Source organism: Rhamphochromis sp. 'chilingali' (genome assembly GCF_963969265.1).
Source record: "Rhamphochromis sp. 'chilingali' genome assembly, chromosome: 2".
Classification (NCBI taxonomy): Eukaryota; Metazoa; Chordata; class Actinopteri; order Cichliformes; family Cichlidae; genus Rhamphochromis; species Rhamphochromis sp. 'chilingali'.
This window is the reverse complement of record NC_137930.1, coordinates 52421374-52440065: the sequence shown is the minus strand read 5'-3', so window position 1 is coordinate 52440065 and position 18692 is coordinate 52421374. Positions and strand designations below refer to the sequence as shown.

General features: G+C 40.7%; 2 protein-coding genes across 7 annotated transcripts in view; both read left to right on the top strand.

The window, feature by feature from the left end:
* Nucleotides 1-14179, top strand: part of cntn1a (contactin 1a) — a 65225-nt gene extending 51046 nt beyond the window's left edge. For 4 of the 6 annotated variants that reach the window (XM_080875145.1, XM_080875148.1, XM_080875146.1 and 1 more), the window contains exons 11-24: nucleotides 124-241; nucleotides 561-708; nucleotides 1565-1692; nucleotides 2383-2555; nucleotides 3288-3411; nucleotides 5980-6141; nucleotides 6429-6578; nucleotides 7181-7251; nucleotides 8438-8672; nucleotides 9590-9693; nucleotides 9999-10185; nucleotides 10340-10452; nucleotides 10563-10719; nucleotides 12821-14176. In XM_080875145.1, the coding sequence (XP_080731271.1) occupies nucleotides 124-241; nucleotides 561-708; nucleotides 1565-1692; nucleotides 2383-2555; nucleotides 3288-3411; nucleotides 5980-6141; nucleotides 6429-6578; nucleotides 7181-7251; nucleotides 8438-8672; nucleotides 9590-9693; nucleotides 9999-10185; nucleotides 10340-10452; nucleotides 10563-10719; nucleotides 12821-12909 (1959 nt within the window). In that variant the 3' untranslated portion in view covers nucleotides 12910-14176. Of the gene's footprint in view, nucleotides 1-123; nucleotides 242-560; nucleotides 709-1564; nucleotides 1693-2382; nucleotides 2556-3287; nucleotides 3412-5979; nucleotides 6142-6428; nucleotides 6579-7180; nucleotides 7252-8437; nucleotides 8673-9589; nucleotides 9694-9998; nucleotides 10186-10339; nucleotides 10453-10562; nucleotides 10720-11894 lie in introns of all 6 variants that reach the window. The other 2 variants (XM_080875144.1, XM_080875143.1) reach the window with 2 other exon arrangements.
* A 134-nt stretch (nucleotides 14180-14313) lies between these two features.
* Nucleotides 14314-18692, top strand: part of LOC308391931 (PDZ domain-containing RING finger protein 4) — a 127918-nt gene continuing 123539 nt past the window's right edge. The window contains exons 1-2 of the mRNA XM_080874732.1: nucleotides 14314-16229; nucleotides 16359-16442. Coding sequence (XP_080730858.1) covers nucleotides 15828-16229; nucleotides 16359-16442 — 486 coding nt within the window. The 5' untranslated portion in view covers nucleotides 14314-15827. The remainder of the gene's footprint in view (nucleotides 16230-16358; nucleotides 16443-18692) is intronic.

Genomic DNA, 18692 nt, shown 5'->3' with positions numbered 1-18692 from the left:
CAGCTGAACTGCAGTAGCCATCATGTCAGCCATCATCACTTTAATTATGGCCATTTGCTTTGTAACAGAACTCAAACATTATGGGAAAAGATGCTTTATTTTGTTTTACTTTGCACTCCACAGGTTGACAGGAAAGAGATGAGATTCAGCAGCTTGACATTTGATGATTCAGGGATGTACCAGTGCATAGCAGAAAATCGTCACGGAGTCATTTATGCCAGCGCAGAGTTGCGTGTCTTTGGTGAGTCAAACAACTATCACAACACCCACGGCTGTGTCACGTTTCACGCTAACTAATAGATGCTTATTATGACATGGTGACTGTGCTTAGCCAGAATATGTATGTGTATGTATATATATATATATATATATATATATCGTTAGCTTCATAGCATAAGTGCCTAAGTCATTGACTTAGTCAAATGACTTAGGCAATTATGCTATGAAGCTAACGATATATATGTATATATATATATATATATATATATATGCGTGCGTTCCTGTGTTTAATCTGTGCTCTACCATGTTTGAGATGAATAACCGACACTGTCACTCCTCAGACTGTGCTCCCACATTTGAACACAACCCAGTGAAAAGAGTGCTGGCAGCCAAAAATGGCCGGGTGGTGATTGAGTGTCGACCCAGAGCGGCCCCAAAGCCCGCCTTCTCCTGGAGCAAAGACACTGAGCTGCTTTCCAACTCTACCAGGTGAACAGTCTCTTTCTGTTTGCCTCGAATCTGTGAATATTTTATACATTTGTATTCATTCACAAAGGCTGGTTTACCAGAGAGTTCCTTTGTTGTTTTAATTCCAATATTCATCAACCATAAACTGTTTTCAGTGACTGCCTGACACATCCGGGTTACATTTATCCATGGGGAAGTATTTGGGAATAAAATGTCATTTGGTGCTGACTTAGTTGTGAAAAATGTACACTGGCTTGATTTTGGGGATCTAAATAATCTCTAGATCTTCTAAACCGACTAAATACTGTCCACAGAAAAATTCTTTCGTCTTGTTGTTTGTCAGCTTTGCCATCACCAGTGGCTAACATTAAGCTCATTCTCAAGATTAGTGTGGCCGGCCTGGTGTGTAAAACCCTGTGTTGTGCTCCTCACTGGCAAAACAAGCCTAATCTGTAAGCTCTGAGACCCCCAACAACTTTTCTCCCACCCTAAATACTTCAGAGTGGGACTCACTTGAAGGAGGAGCAGGAGGGAAGTTATTGTGGAACATATGCATCCTAATACTCTGGGTGGGGGCAGAGTGGCAAGGCTGGCAGGCTGTCTCTCATGCACTTATATGAAAAAAAAAATGAATCAAACACTGCTGCCTTGCTGTTAGTACAAGCTTCCAAAAGTTCTCCTCCTTTCTTTTTCCCTTGGCAAACTCAATATCCATTAAGGAACTGACACATATTCTGAGTACTTTCATATTTTTTTAATAGTCCACATATCCCTGGACTACACACTGGGCTACTGACCTTCATATTGTGCTAATAATTTTACACTGCATAATGCTTTCTCCTGAGTGTGTGAACTATTACTTCTGGTTTCTCCACAGGGTGTTCATCTGGGAGGATGGAAGCCTGGAGATCCTCAATGTGACACGAGCAGACGAAGGCAGATACACCTGCTTTGCAGAGAATGACCGGGGCAAGGCCAATAGCACCGGCGACCTGTTGGTTATGGGCAAGTTCCAGCTGAAGAACAATGTTTAATGCTTCTCTTTGTATCCCTGATGTTTCCAGGACAGCTGTGACTTGCTTTGACTGATGTCAACCTTAGCTGGCAATCATTCCTGCCACTCTCAGTCCCACCAAGCAGTAGCGACCTCCAAATGTCTGCTATCGTTGAGTTATGGCCCTCTTTGCAGGCTGATAGCAAGCTTTCGTGGGACATTCAGTCGTTACCCAAGGGCAATGACACGAGGTTGCTTCTTTAGATTCAGCTTAGCCCCCACACGTTTCAGTGAAAAAGAAGAAGAATAAACTGGGATTGTCTGATAGAATTAAGAAAAAAAAATCCCCAGAGACTGATATGAGCTTTGTTTTCCTTGTTGTTTGTTTTCTTTAGATATGCAGTCAGAGCTGTCAAGCTTTTTATTCTGTGTTTTTACACTTAGCTCGGTTGGTATGGATGTGCAGCTCTTTTCTGCCCTCTTCTGGCTATTTTTGATATTTCAGAGTTCTCGCTTTTTTTTTTTTACACCCCAATCAAATACTCTACAGTTGATCATCTTTGAACTGTTTAAGTCTATTTTTTTATATAAGGAATCTGCTCTTTCTTTGATTTTCATTTAATCAAATTACCCACGAGTTAAATAACTGACTCTTTTTTATAATCCCTGAGACCTGTTTATCTTCCTGTTTTTCCCCACAGACTCTACGAAGATCACCTTGGCACCATCTAATACTGACGTTAAACTGGGAGAGAATACCTCGATGCAGTGCGCAGCATCACACGATCAGTCTCTAGATATCACCTTCATCTGGTCCCTAGATGGCCGAGTCATTGACCTGCACATAGACAGCCAACATTACGAACGCACCACAGTGAGACATCATGTTGTTCCATTTATTGTTTTTGAATAACCCAGGTTTGGCCACAATTGAAAACTGAAAAAAATCCCCTTGACCTAGAGTTCACGCACATCCTAAGCATATCTGAGGTCAGGTTGATGCAATACGTGGAATACCTGGTATGGAAAAGTACAGTCGGATATAAATGAACATGACTCTAAAATTCATTTCACATACCTTCCTAGGCGGGAATAGCGCACAGTATATCCGTTTAATGGCAATTTCTGCTAACATCTGTTACTGTTGACATGACCCGCTCTCTCTCTCTGCCTCTTAAAGGCACTAACCATAAGCTAGTGGTTAGCTTTTCTCATTTGTCACTCCGCCTGCTAGGCAAACACTATTATGACTGTGATTGATGACATCCTGATTTTTGCATGCAGGGATGATTTTCCCCTCGTAAAAACAGGGTTCAGTTCCATTTGATACTGTTTGTGTGGCATTAGCAAGACTGCTAGTTTGATGTATTTTTAAAGTTGAATCTCATATTCAGTCAGAACGTTGACTGTTCAGTGTGCTGAGCTCGACATTTGTGAATGCGAAAAGAGGCTTTGTTTAACTCCCTGCCCAATTCACCTCGATTGCTTCAGTTACTAGACTGATACTAATATGCCATTTATCCATATTTTATGATGTTTGTCAGGCTGATGCATAGTGTATACTTCTTCTAAACTTAAGCATTGTCTCTTGTGTTGTTTTGATCAGAATGGAAGCTCGAATGGCGAGCTGCTCATCAAGAATGTTCAGCTGAAACATGCGGGACAGTACACCTGCACCGCACAGACCCCTGTGGACAATATCACTGCTTCTGCCCACCTGGTTGTAAGGGGTGAGTCAAGAGTCATGTATGTAAAATGTCTCAAAGCATTCAGCTAACTAAACAAACACATAATGTATAGTATCTATGAAAGACAGATTTGTTTTGTTATTTCACATGATATTTATGTAATTTTTCTGCACAATTCTCACAGTCTTAGTGTGTGTGGGCCTCCGTTGGCAAACAGTCACATACTCCCATGCACTAATCAGGATTAAGTTACATTACAACATGTTACCTAAAGTCAAATGGCAGCTGGTGCATTTTTATGCACTGTCAATCACATCTGACAAAATAAGCCTGCAGGGCCCTGTCGAAAAAGATTAGCTCATGTTTTTGAGTCTTAAACTCCTATGTTTAATGGTTGTTGCTCATTTATGTATGTTTAATATTACAGGAAAAATTAGCATCCAAATATTTTGCTGCCTTGATCATGCAGACATTGTCAAAATAAAGCAGAAGCTTAAATGACAAAAAACCACACAATTCAAACAAAAGTAGAAAAAAACCCTGGTTCCTTCTGCTAAATTTCAATGTTCCCAGGCTCTTGTTGTTAGACCTTTAACATGCAGGTAAAAAGTGCACATATGTTAAAAGAACGAGGCTCAAAGACAGTACAAGTACTGCATTTTGTGCAGCGCATGTTTAAAGAGAAGTAAATCTCTCCCGAGCAACCAGACCGTAGAACTTTTTTTGCCAGATAATCTGTCAAACCCAAGACTGCATGCTAACAAAAGTGAGGGAGAAAATGTTTGAAAAAGCCGATGAAGGAAATGCCTTGTGTCCTCAAGCATAAGACAGAACACTTAAGCTTCTACTGGTTCCACCCTGAAAAGGTCAGACTAACTTAGTCAGATACCAAGTGGCATTAGCATTTCTGCTATGGGACAAGTATAAATGCTGGTGGCTTGCCTCAAGATGGCATTGCTTGGCTGCACGGTGGCACACTGCTGGTCATATTTATCCGAAACAAATTGCTATGTCCACCCAGTCCCAAGTAAGATGAATTGTTTTATAGGAAAGTTTGTGCTTGTTGCTATGGTTGCACAGACAAAGTAAAAATTTGACCTAAAAAGCAATGTTTTTAGTACAGTGCCAGCTCTGACCTGTTTATATTCCAAGCGTAATGCCTCGGGATGAGTATATAATGAATCAGTGATATCAATCTCTCAGCACGGTATTTCAATGAGGACAGCTGCTGATTTCTAAACTTGCTCTTCCAACCTCATATAGATGTAAACATACACAAAGCAAACACTGTCACTTTTTCGGAGGTCTCTGTGTCTTCTTTACTGTATTTCAGATTGTGGATGATTCATCGCACTTTGTTTTCACCTTCTTCTTCTTCTTGATGACTGAGAACTTGTCTTGCAGTGCTTTCCTCAGCGCTTGAAACAGGCTCCAGTGCTGGAGGACAAAGGATCTTTTTAGATAGGAATTCTAGCAGTGAATTGCTTGCCAGTGATCCCTGGTGTGTCTTGGGTGTGCTGCTGCTGCTGTTGCTTTCAGAGCAGGTGTTGACAGATGGCCAGGTGAACGCACAGCGGCTGATTGTGACGTTTCCCAGAGTGTAACCAAAGCACAGGTCCGGGGCTGCTCCTAATGGAGTGCCAAATGCCAGCAGCCTGGGGCGCAACGAGGGAGAGATGACAGACAGCCATTTATCATGGCAGATGAGGAAGCAGATCTGCTTGAGGAGAGTGTCCAAGCTCAAAACACAGCTCTGCACCTGTAGCCTGTTATTAGCAGGGATTAAAGATAGGCTGCGGAGCTGTTTTCATGTGAATGTATGCGTGCGTGTAAACAGAGTAATGTTAGGAGTCTTGGAGCAATGTTGAAGTGTTGCTGTGAACGAGGAAAACTATTTACAGACTTTGTTAAACTCTGGATTGTACTCAAGGACTCCTCCATATGGGCTCCAAACTGTAAAAAGCTAAAGTGCAGTGTTTTATTCCTTACATTAGATTGTAACAACTAAGCCTTCTCTCCTGACTCTTGGAGGCGAGGGTAAGCTTAAGGCCTGTCCGGCTTTTGGCTCTCTAATCGCCTTAGTTCTCTCGGCTCACATTCATGATTTGGAAAAAAGTAAATTCTGGCTGATTTCTGATGCTGTGGGTTGGGAGTCTAACCCTGACACAGTCTGGGTTTTCTATTAAGCCATTTTTTTAAGTTCCAAAGGAAGAATCAAGAGGAGCATTAGGACCAAGAGAAACACTGGATTGTACAGCTTTTGCTTAAGCTTTAGTTCATGTATGTCAATGGGCTTCTAAGCTCTAATGCCTTAATCCATCAGTCTTTGCTGATGTCTTTTAAATAAAACTCTTAAAAAAAGGGAAATGTAACGGCTTTGATGTGCAGTATTTCATATGCACCTAACATTAGACATCTTGAAAGTTTGTAAAGTTTTTAAACAGCTCAGGGTCTAAACTGAGTTTCTTTCCAGTTTGCATGTAGGAGACTTATTGACCGCTTGAGGAAAAAGTCAAAGTGAGCATTTGTAGGGATTCCTGCAGCCACATTTATGTTTGCCTCCCTTCTAACAATAATTTAAGCCTTCTTGTTATTCTTCTCTTTGCCCAGGTCCTCCTGGTGCTCCAGGTGGGGTGCGAATAATAGAAAAAACAGACAAAAGTGTAACGTTGCAGTGGAGCCGTGGTGCAGACAACCACAGTCCGATCTCCAAATATATCATCCAGTACAAGGACCAGTTCTCAAACGATGTCTGGAAGAATGCCACTACATGTAAGAGCTCGAGCGTGCTTGTTGGTAAAATAAACACTGCTACCGTAATGCTGAGCTGGATCTGGTGTTGTAATATTTGTGGTCATGCCACACAATGATACTATAGGCCTACAAGGTGGTTAATGTCTCTTACAGATGGCTTAAATATACTTTAGTTATGCTTCGGTGAATTAAAACATAGGATGGGTTCCCAAAATAGAACTGCACGTTTGTTTTAAGGATACAACCGGCATATAATATTCAACCGTAGAGAGCAATAGCACTAAAATGAACTTGTCTTTCTATAGTTCCTGTTAATGTAGAGGGGAACGCCGAGATGACCACAGTGGTGGACTTGATTCCCTGGACAGACTATGAGTTCAGGGTCATTGCTACTAACACTCTGGGAACAGGAGACCCAAGCAACCCATCGCCTATTGTTAAAACGCTGGAAGCAGGTAAGATTGTTTTTTGACTTTGGACATCTAAATATAAGAAGGAATAAAGAATCGGAGCAACTTAATAGGTCAAGAAGTGGAAGGGAAAAAAAGAGATGTGGTACTACAGTCCAGCTTTCCGTTCTGTTATTTATTCATCATCATTCTATTATTGCACTGTTTACTTACGTTAAGTATCACTGGAGAAATGAGTCAGCATAAATCCCATCATGCCGCGCTTTCTAGTGCAGAAAACTCACCACACAAACCTCCACAAATGAGCACTTTGGTGAAACTGTATACTGAAATTCAATTATAAAATGGGAATCACAGACTTACAGTAACCTCTCTTGAAAAAATAATCACAAGTTGAAAGTGAGCTACTAGACTCAAGGCAAACAGAAGAACTTGTCCCTCTCTCTGGCTCCCTGAATGGCAACGTTCCCACGTGGACATTTAGGTGTTGCGTTTGGCACAGGAGAAGACACTGATACCGCATTTGAAGAGGAAGGATGTTAGAGCAACATTGGCAGGGCTAGGTTACAGCCTGTGTGGTTTGGCTTTGTTTGCGTGGATTCATAGCAATGTGGGCTCAGAGTTTTGCTGTTGCCGTCTCATTGTAGTTCCTGTGGTGGCGCCCTCAGATGTTGGCGGGGGTGGAGGGGCTAGCAGAGAACTGACCATCACATGGACGGTAGGTTGGGACTTTCCACTGGGTAAAGTGGGAAGATGGGTTACATGTTTATATATGAAAACTTGCTAAAAGATGTTTAGTTTTTAGTTCAATTTGTAATAGTCACACTGACATTTAGATTTACATTTAAAAGTGAGTGGGAAGCCATGTGGTCAGTGTTTCAGAAATCCAACAAATTATTAAAATGAGTTTGAAAAAGGGCACAGAAAGACCAGATAATGCAGATGTCTGCTCAGGATTTCAGTTATTCAGGTCCTCGTAGTCTTAAATGCTTCAGCTGAATCTTTTTTAGGCTCTTAAAGATGTGTCACTTCTTCAAATTAAGCCCAAGAAAAGATCCAAAGATTTTATTGTGTTGTTTATTATTCACCACATGTGCAGCACATACAGGAGAGCTTATTGTTTCTTTCTCACTGTAGTATAAAAGAAGAAATAAGAAAAGATAAAAGGACACTCCAGGGCATCTATAAAAAGCGGCAGTAGTGCAAATACAGTAACAGAGATGTACGGCGATATATAATATAGATATAAATATATAACTACAGCAACTTCTGAGATGTACATGGACAGTAGTGCAAATTCGAAAAAAGGTCAATTACACTTAAGATAAGTAATGCAGAATTTTTAAACTGGTAATTAATAAAGCACAATGATAGGTTTTCAATTGCTTTGTTAATCAGAACAACGAGCGTACCACAGATCATGCAGTAGAGAAGACGGGAATGATAAAACGATCGCTATCGTGAACAAAAAAACAACTCAGCGACTGAACTAATTCATGGTGTGTTGCTTCTCTGCTGCAGCCGTTGATAAATTAGCTATGGCTAAATTGTATTTTTCTTGGCTGCAGCATGACCGTTCAATTCCAGAGCAGCTGTAGGACGAGATGATATGTTTATCTTGCAGTGCATGTGCGATGACAAAGACACGGTGTCCACAAAGGAAATGAGGTGTGATGATAGAGAAGGATGAGCCAATTGTGTCGTTGCTGTATATAAAACAGGTGCCTTACACAGTGCAGTCACTGTATTAAATTCTATTTAAATATCATCTGATTTGTGAAATTTGATTTTTTTTAAGTTAGGCTATTTTTTACTTTGCTATAAAAGCTGGTCAAGAGTGACATGTGTTAAATAAAACATTTGCCAAATGCCATTTCTCAATTTATTATTCATTTTGTCAACAGCCTGTGAAGCCAGAGTACTACTATGGGCCTAATTTTGGCTACATTGTGGCCTTCAAGCCCCAAGATGAGCAAGAGTGGAAACGGGTGGCAGTAGCCGATCCCCAGGCCAGGCGTTACGTCCACAAAGCCTCTGACATCCCACCTTTGACAGAGTTTCAAGTCAAAGTCAAAGCGTTTAACGTCCAGGGAGAAGGACCCTACAGCCTAACAGCCATCATCTATTCTGCACAAGACGGTGAGCGGTTAAGAGATTCAGCCCTCTCATCTGTAACAGGGAAAAATGTGCTAAAGTGATCTCAAAACAGCATCGCAGATCAACCTGGTTCTGTTTTATTAGTGTCAGAGAATGAGGGATTGCTCAGTCCTGCTAGTCAGTGCGCCACTGTGAAGTAGGATCCTTTTAATATTAGCTCTCATGTATAATAATGAGAAATATTAATACCCCTTGAAAGTGAACCCATCGTCCCCCCTTCTCTTCTCGGGTTCCTTGTTGGGGGATTATTATGATCTACGTAGCATGAACCAGAAAGCTGATAACTCACCCAAAGATGCAAAGCATTTAGCAAGTTATTAGCTTCCACTGACAAGCAGTTGAGATAACCACTAGAAACTCAAGCATGATGGGTGACAGAGATGCTCCTGCTGCCATGGTAACACAATCAGGAAACGGTTGCCTGGTGGGGGTGTATGATTTTTACGGTTACGCCTTCAAAGTGAGCCGTCGCCGGGCAAATCTGTGACCATAGTTGCGTGCAGGCTGGTTGCGCATGCATACAAACCATCTTCCTCAGAGTTTGCCTCTGTTTACAACGTGGCGACAGCATGGCAGTTTAGCATTTTAGGACAGTTTCCTGGCAAGAAAAGACTACACACAGGGTTTAAATGTTCCATAAGTCGTGGAATAGTGTCTGATGGCGGATCAAGAGAAATGCCACTGAGAGAACAAAAAGCAAAAGAAGCCAATAGATACGTATGAAGAAATATAAGCTAATGTTTAGTATAGTAAGTCTGTGTATGTTAAACTAAATATTTAAAAATTTTGGATTGCTTTGTGTTTGATTAAAAAAAGAAAACAATGAATGTAATTTTTTGACATCCTTAAAACATGGGTCTTGTAGTGAATATAAATCTGTTCTCTGGGTTTCTTTTTAGCTCCATCTGAAGCTCCTGCAGTTGTTGAAGCCAGAGCTCTCTCTGCCAAAGCTGCCACTGTGTCCTGGATGCCCCTCTCATATAATAATTTAGATGGATACCAGGTCAGTAGAAACTTTTATGAGGTTTGATCACAGTAGTAGTCATCACTTTAGCTGATTCAAACACCTCCATTTGTGACTGCAAACTTACTTTAAGCACCTCTAAGGAAAACCACAATCAATTTAACTCCATAAAAGCAAACATCCATACAAACATATTGCTTTAAATATAAAGACGTGCTTTTCTCCAGCATTTCTCAAAAACTGTTAAACTGATACTTACATTTAATAAGGTTTTCACTTGTACAGAGCGCTTTGAAACCAAGATGGTATCCTTGCAGTCTCACCCATGCGTCTTTGTTTCCCAGGTGAAGTACTGGGAATCTGGTCAAAGTGAAGGGCAGGCCGAGACGATTGCCGTGTCTAGCAGGGAGAACCACACTAAACTAGAAAACCTGAGACCTTACACAGAGTACATTATTGAGGTTCGAGGCTACAACTCTGCAGGATATGGGCCACCCAGCCACCACTTCCGGGTCCTAACCAAGAAACCCCGTATGTTGCTCTTTACAGTAGTTTATCATTAACTAACAGAGAAGTGCTTGGAAAACAGTTCAGTGTTGTCTGTAAGAACAGTGCATTCTGCACACAAGATTTGAGCCATTTAAAAATAAACATATTCATGATTGCTTTGTTTTAACTTCACCAGCACCAGACCGAGCCCCCAAAATAATAGCTAAAAAAGTGAAGGGCCAGTCAATAAATATTGCCTGGGAACAAGTGGAACCGATGGCTAATGAGTCCTCAATAGAAGGGTACCGAGTGAGTTTCATCTTTTCATCATTCTTGTTTCATCTCTTAAATAAAAAAAATAGCTGCTGAGACCCTTTTCGTTATTTATTAATATGCATTAAACATATGTGCATACGCAGGTACTATACAGGCCAGAGGGCCAAACCACAGGCACTCTGTACAACACCTACAAGCGAAACATTGATCTTCCCCTACCTCCAAATGGGAACTATGTGGTGGAGGTCCGGGCACACACAGAAGGAGGAGATGGGGCTACGACCACAGTCCAGATCACAGGTAATAAAGTGATTTTGAGTTGATTTAAGATCCCTAGTTTCCTAAGTTGGCTTTTGTGTTTAATTCTGTCAACATGGTGTCTGATTGTGCTTAAATGGAAGAACGTATGTGGCTTAAAATACCTGAAAGAACAAATTTAGAAGAGATAAACATTCCTTCAAATTCCTTTTGAATTGTTATCTTTTAAGATTAAATTACTCTTATTCCATGAAACTAATCACCCATGAAAATTCTATTCCATCACCACCCAGGTTTAGTTTCACTCACAGGAAAAAAATAAGACTTAAGTAATTTGATGACATTTAAAATCCATATTCCTGTGGGGAAAGACACACACTTCATTCCTGACCTGCCAGTTTCTGGTGGGATTACAGGTTCAGAGTATGCAGTAGGTTATCATTTGTCACAGCTAGAGGGTTCCCATGGGCCAGAGCAGAGCTGTCACTTCTGGTTATATACTTTAGATTGGAAAGCTAAGATGGCCCGTTACTAAAGCCTTGATAGCCCGCTGACTGGATCCTCTCTCTGGCTGATGGACTGACGGGGCAGGCCGACTGCATAGAAGAGCTTAAGCTTCTGTAATTGATCTTGATGAGAAGAGGAAACCCCTCCTGTGGTTTTCCTTATCCCTTATCATTCAGTCCAGACCCCACCTGACAGCGTGATTTCACAGACCGGGAAATTTCAGCCGTGAGGGATTTTAAGTGCAGGGCACTGACAAATAGAAGGGCATTTAAGGCATTATCCACACAGATGGGGTATATCACACTTCACACTCCAAACATGGTCTTGAGTTTGATGGTTGAGGATTGGTGGGGAGTACAGTATTTCAGTATTTCCAGATGTTGATAACAACAATAATAATAACGTTCCTGTTCCATCTTCTATGTTTGCAAGTTACCAAAGTGTTGCAGTGGCTTATGAAAGCAAATACTAAGACAAAGACAAAATATATAAAAATATAATTAAAAGCATACTGGTAGGTGTCATTAAGATTACTTACAGTTTATGGACAATGAACAGTTTGATCACCTAGCAGGTTGAAACTGATTTTGCAAACACAACAGTGACACTCAGTGTCTTGGCACGGTTAGGGGTGATGTGCAGTCTCATTGTTGTTGTTGTAGGTTCCAGCTATTGATGAAGGTATACCTACATTTCTCCTTCTCTGTCAGGTGGGGGTGTCTCGGCCGCCCAGTCTCTCAGCGTACTCTCCCTGCTCTTTGTGGCTCTCCTCTGCCTGAACCTCTGAATGTAGCGCCATCTTTGTCTTCACTTCCTGTGAAGGAGACTCCTGCAAGGACTTTAAGCCTCTTTCCACAATCTTTCAGTTCCGCCCTGTAATCTGGGATGCCATGTTCTGGCTCTTTCCTCTGGAATACGTTTGTGGAAACGGACACAGAAATGGAAAAATTGGAAAAAGGACAAAGACATTCCTTATTTATCCACAAAAATGGCCTCTTTGGAGGAGAGTCAAAGGAGTTCTGTCAACTTTAAAAATATGCCTTATATAAATGACTGCACTTATCCTTCACAGCAACTTGTTTTAAAACGTTCTGGAAGTGCAAATGCTGCACTTTTGATAGGCTGGCTGTTTGGTCATTTTAAATCACAACGCTGTTCTTTCTTATTATAAAGATGCTGTATGTTTGGTCTGTGACGTTCTGGAAAATTCTTCCTACAGTGCATTCCATAATATAAGGTAAACAAGTAACTGTGAAGGGTAAGTGTATGAGTTTATAAAAAAATATCTTCATGTGTTTCATGGCTTGCTGTTCGGTGGATTTTTTTTTCTTAAATTAAGCACACCCTCTGTTAACGAGATACAGTCAAATCAAATCTCAACCGCCTGCATCCTTTCAGACGCAGGTAGAGAAATGAGCAGATGATGCCATGCTGAAAAGTAATCAGTAATTGATATTGTTTTACTGTCTAGTATAACAAGGTTTTTTAAAGAGAAGTGGATTGGTTTAACCATGCAATTGCTGCTTACCTCCAAACCGTAACATAAGCTTTACTAATACCTGTGCGCATGTTGATGAAGAGACGATTGAAATGGCTCAGAGTGTTCTGATTCTGGCACATTTATATCCAAATACAGAATCCATTGGAACCAACCCACAGCAGCAGGAAGTGCCAACAACGTCTAAAGGAAGTTTAAAATGTAAAACTGCGGCGAACAGTGTGTGACTGTGATGAAGGCTTTGCAGAAACATTTAGATTGATGTTCAACCGAGACTGAAAGACATCGCCCGTGATCTAAACTAAATCTACTTTGTTTTGACTGTATCATTAGGACCTCAGTGGTACCACCTGGTGCTTTGTAAACGAATGTTGGCATTTTATTTAATGTGATCAGTTTCATTTAATATCTCTCATTTATGGCTTTGAGTGTGAGTCCCTATTAACAGTGAGAGTGAATGGTAGCGACGCTCATGCCCTCCTATAATTGTGCAATGTCTGAATTACCTGTGGCTACTTTATATTTTCTAACAGGATCATTGCATTAGCACCTGTTTTCATTCTCTAAAAATCAGAAGGTAAGCAAAGCCATCCGAGTCAGCTGTAAGAGCTCATCCAAAGCTCACGATGTTATTCTGAATACATTTTTGTCTTTTTATTAACATATGATCAGAGATATATAAACATTGTCATTTTTTTTGTTTTTTAATATTATATTTGTATGTCTCCGCCCAGCTCTGGTTGGACAGTTTCAGAGTTTATTTCTCTCAACTGGAGGAGCAAACGGTACATTTTGAGTTCCTCTGATTTCTCTCTTGTGTGACTGACGTTGGTCATGCTTCTTACATTGTGACGATATCAATGTCCACCACAAAGTGCTTTTTCCTGACTTTTCTTCATGCCACAAAACATAAAAAAAAGAGTTGCCAAATGCATGAATGCCTTGAACTTTGACATTTTTGGAAGAAGCAGCGGCTCAAAATTATAACATGCATGAGATTGGAGAGCAAGTGGTACATTACTTTGCAACACTTCCACATCATAGCGACTTCTCGGCCTCTCGGCTTCATGTGAAACACATTCCATACCTGAGTGGCATCCCTTTACATCAGAGAAGGAGTAGATCCTAGACTAATATGTTCGTTAGCTGCTAAGCGAGAGAGAAAATCTTAAACTGACTAAAGGAATCTCACTCATTTGAGTTCAGAAGTGGTCCCGCAGTCTGGTACATGCAATGGCTGCGATTTGATAGTATCATTGGTGGCTGTGGCAGCATGTTTGGCTGCCTCCTGGAATTCAGTGCTTCGTTGGACATGAATGGCATATATGAGGGATGAAACTGAAACCTCTCATTGGCTGGACAAGAAACAATAAAAGTGTAGTTAACTATACATTCATATACTGTTCTGCTCTTTTCTTTGTCATTCTTGCAGCAGCTGCTCAGTGAATGCTCATCAACATGCCCCAAAAATGACTTGTACTGCTTTTCAGTTGATTATTTGAAATGATTTACTATTACAGGTCCATAACATGGCATCAAAAAAAGTGTCGTTTTTCAAGTAAAAGTACCACGGATAAATACAAACTCTTTATTTATAGGACAGGCATTTCACAAGGAGGATAGCAGACTTTCAGCTCTAAAATGCTCTATAAAGTAAGAGAATCAAAAGCATCATCTGTCATGTATAGGCATGTTCTTGTCAGTTTCTGTGTGTGTCCCCCTTTTATCTAGAGGAAAAAAAAGCTTTTCTTTACAAAAGAGGGTACCAAATATATCAGAGATAGTGTTTCATTCTGGCCTCCATTACAGATAAGGCCTGTTCCACTTTTTCAAGGAGAAACAGCTGTTGGAGTTGTGTGTCCTATCAGGTATTGAGCAGATGAAAAGTAAATTGTTATCATTTCTTTTCTTGGATTAGGTCGAATTCTTTTTGGGGTTTTGGCCATCTTGCTGTTTCACCCAGGGTTCTTAACAGTTTTTTACCCCTGTGAAATCAGAGAGAGAGAGAACAAAAGACAGAGATAACCTTTTTTTCTGCCATGATTTAATGGCTTATCAGTCCAAGCATATGGCCTCTGTGACAGGTGGCCGTGTAACACTTTCCACAAAACACACATACAGCAATTGTTAAAGTCTGGTGCTGTGCTCTAGAGGAGTCCTACTGCTCTTCTAGATCACAGCAGGAATCATTTAAATGTAGCAGCACTTTTTTAAAACAGATTTACACAACAAAGTGCTACTATTTCATTTGCTGAAATGGTGGTGGGAAAAAAAATAAAACGTGCATTTCTGGAGAAAGGTGTGCAGTCCCTGGACAGATTGCACTTTTGCCTTTGTAAATCTACGCAGTTCTTTCACAGCTCGGAAAACACAAAACACACTTTAAAGCGGTGCAACAGCTGACTAGAAACAGAATGCATTGCAGGGAGATCTGAAATGTGATGCTGTGTGAGATGGCTGCTGCATGCCATGCTGCATGGACTAATGTAGTTGTCTATAAACTGCATTGCCAGTGCATCGCACCCCTGAGACTATTTTCACTATTGTAGAACTACTGTAGTGTACTAATAAGCAAAGAAAATTTATAGTGGAGGAGGAGCAAACTGATAACTGCAATCATCATTTGGACTGCCTAATTGAAAAGCTGGAGGGAGAGTTAATTGTTTCAGACTATGCGGGATATTGAGCGACCTCTGTTGGAAAAGGTTAGTAACACATGAAATCACATTACAATTAAGAGAAGTTGCACAAAACTGAGAGAAAATACGCAAAATAAAATACCAACATGATGAGGCTCACTTATATATGACAGGATAACGAATTGACAAATCAAATAATCAAATAAGATTAAATAACTATTGCGCATCATACATAACTGGTATTAAATTCATTATATCGACTGTGAAGAGAAAAAGTTACAGAGATATCGACCCTGTCCAGAAACAGCAGGAAGTCAGGAGGTTGAAGTTTGCTGTTCACATTTGTCATGTGCTGAAAAAAGTGGCGCAGCCCATCAGCTCAGCGAGAGCAACCCAGATCGCTCAAACTTTTCAGTGCGCGCACGCCTTCATGTGTCCAGACTTGTAAATTGAAATAACTTCGTCCGAGCTCGTTGTTCCGCGTACAAAAGTTGCCCAGGCAAACTATGTGCGCTGATTGCCCGAGTGCTGGTGTGGAGAAGGACCCAGAGAGCCAAGTTTTAACCCCAGGCGGGATGGAGTCGCAAACAAAGCCACATCGCGGTGAAGGTGTTTGTCAGAGAGGATGCGGTCTCCTGCTGTCCGGTCTGGACGTAAGTAAAGGGGAGCACTGCTGTGTGGAGGCGCTCCGCACTGTCGCCGATGCTTTGGAGGAGAGAAGCGTAACTTTGGAACACGAAGCCCGGATAGCGAGGCTCAGGTGGAACAGGAGGGAGCAGTGCCTTTTAGCCCAGGTGTCAACTCTGCAGAACCAGGCTCAACTCGACGCACTCAAGTACCAAAGGAGGCTTAACCAGTACTTGGTGCACATCCGCAGTATTGCAGAACAGTTAGCTGGTTACTGCAAGGTGAGAGGTGATTTCTCTAAGGCTATTTTGTGTAAAAAATGTCATTTATCAGTTGAGAAACACACAACACTGTGGGACTTTTTTTTGTTGTTAAATGTGTGTTTGTGTTGTTTTATTTGACTGAATCAGAGTGACTCCAGCCTAGCTGCTGACATGGAGAGCAAGGTATCAGATAATGAGGAAATGGCACAGGGTCAAACCAAAGCACACCAGGTAAGAGAAGCACACTGCCCATAACAGCTTCTCAATCAATGTCATATTCAGGCTTTAAGCCCTTCTGCTGACATGGCCAGTAAATGTGGCTGATTCATTAAAAAAAAAGGGAAAAAAAAAAGCTTCACAGCATATAGTGCTTATCCAACGTGCCCAGAGGCAACAGTGCACGTGCTTTTTGAATTATTAAATGTTAAATATCTGGTAGTATCCACTAAGACACTTCTGGTGTTGTTGAGAAAGGATGTGTTTCCTCCTGCTGTCTTTCACCTGCTGCTTCTGCTCAGCTTTAACCCCACAGCAAGTTCATTCTGTGAGTAAATGTTGACTGTGGGATAGCAGTCTGTCTGAAGAATGCTTAAACAGTAGCAGGTATTCTCTCATCACACTTCCTGCTTATTTGTCATGTTTGTGTAGTGGTGTAGTGTGTACTTTAATTTTGTGTAAGTTTATTTACAAAGGCATTGACTTGATCACTTTCATGCACATTTCAGCCAATCATAGCATCCTCTGTATCTTTTAACCTACAGAGAGTAAAACAAATGTAGGCCAGTGTCGAAACTTATCAAAAGAATCACCGAATGACATTTATATTGAGTTGCAAGTGCACTTATTAATGCATTTACAAGCCATTATATATTAATGTCTATCTCCTAAATAAACGGACTTCCATTTTCCAAGCCGCAAGGTTCAATCTTCAAGTATCTCTTCAGATCTCAAATAAGTCGATCAGTCTGCAGCGAAAAGACTGGAAAGGCTGGAATTTCAATGTTTTGACATTTCCCTTAAAATGAGGTTTGGTTAATTTTCTGGAAGAACGACTGATGGCTTTTTAGAAAAACTAAAAAGCCCACTCTCACTTCTGTCGTCAGCAGTTTGGATTAAATGTTAAATGCCTGTTTTTGTAATGTGTTTTCTCCAGCCTGGGTGTCGTTTTTGTGTAATTGCTCACAACCGTGTCAGTATATAATTGATGAGCTAAACTGCGTGGACACGTTTTGTAACTGCTTCTGCGACTTTGCTGCTACAGAGGTTTATTAAGCCCGTTGCTTCCAAATCTAACATTAAGCTCTTGTTTTTGGTAAGCTCACAAGGTAACCTGAAAGTTTGTGTTATGGCCAGGGACTGTGTTGTGTTTGGGCTGCTGGTGGAGGTGGATGGGTTTAATCGTGGTAATGGTCACGTAAAGTATCTCTCTAATTGCCTGCAGCATGCTCAGAGTGCAACAGACTCACTTTTGATTAATGTGGAAAACTCTCCTCTGCCAGCCCCTGGCAGCAACACAGCATCTATTTTAAGCTCTGTCGTTCTTGTTTTTGTTTAAATACTCCTTTCTAATATGTCTTTTAATATATATTTTTTTTAACAGGTTGTTTGCTTCTTTTTCTTTCCAAATGGATTTTCCAATACTTTGGAGTGCTGGGTTGCTGTTCATAAAACATGGTTTTCAATTTTAGAGGAAATCCACTTTGCTGGAAAAGCGATGGGTCTTCTGTCTGTGTGGACAATGCAGCTGGGCGACTAGTAAACATCCCAGCAGAAGTTATGGCTCGTCAAAGACCTCTTTGTGTGGTTGGAAAGCAGGCCTAATGACACTTTATTGAGCCCCTTTAGTTATGCCTGTCACGTTTTCCATCCTAGAATTGCACACATGTAGTGCTAAAATGGAAAATGTGTTGCAAGTTACTGAAGCAGTGGTTCTCTCATTTCAGACAAAGGAGGTAAAACAAAGCCCTTCTCATTATGAGTCTGGGTAAAAGAAATATGTTTGAAATACATCTTTTATCCTTGATGGGTACATATAGCGTGGCCTGCAAAACTAAGACTAATCAAGATGCGTCTTTTTTCCATTTTTTTTTAAAATTTATAACACTAACTTACATTTTGTTTAATATTTTACTGCTTTACTGACAGGATAAATAAACAGGTATGGGCTGCACAAGTCTGTATGACCCATGTTATCTAAGCATGGTCTGACAATGCTCCAAAAAGCTTATTGAGATATAAAGAATGCTTTTCTTATTTTGGCGATAGTATAATATTGCCAAAAGTGCTCACCAGTCTAAATCATTGAATCCAGATGGTCCAATCACTTCCATAGCCATAGGTGTATAACGTATTCCATAGTCAACTGTTACTGGTATTACAGTATATTTATTTGTATTATGTCAAAGTGGAACGAATAAAGTGATAGTGGATGCTGAGGTGCATCTTGCACAGAGGTCACCAACTTTCTGCAGACTAAATTGG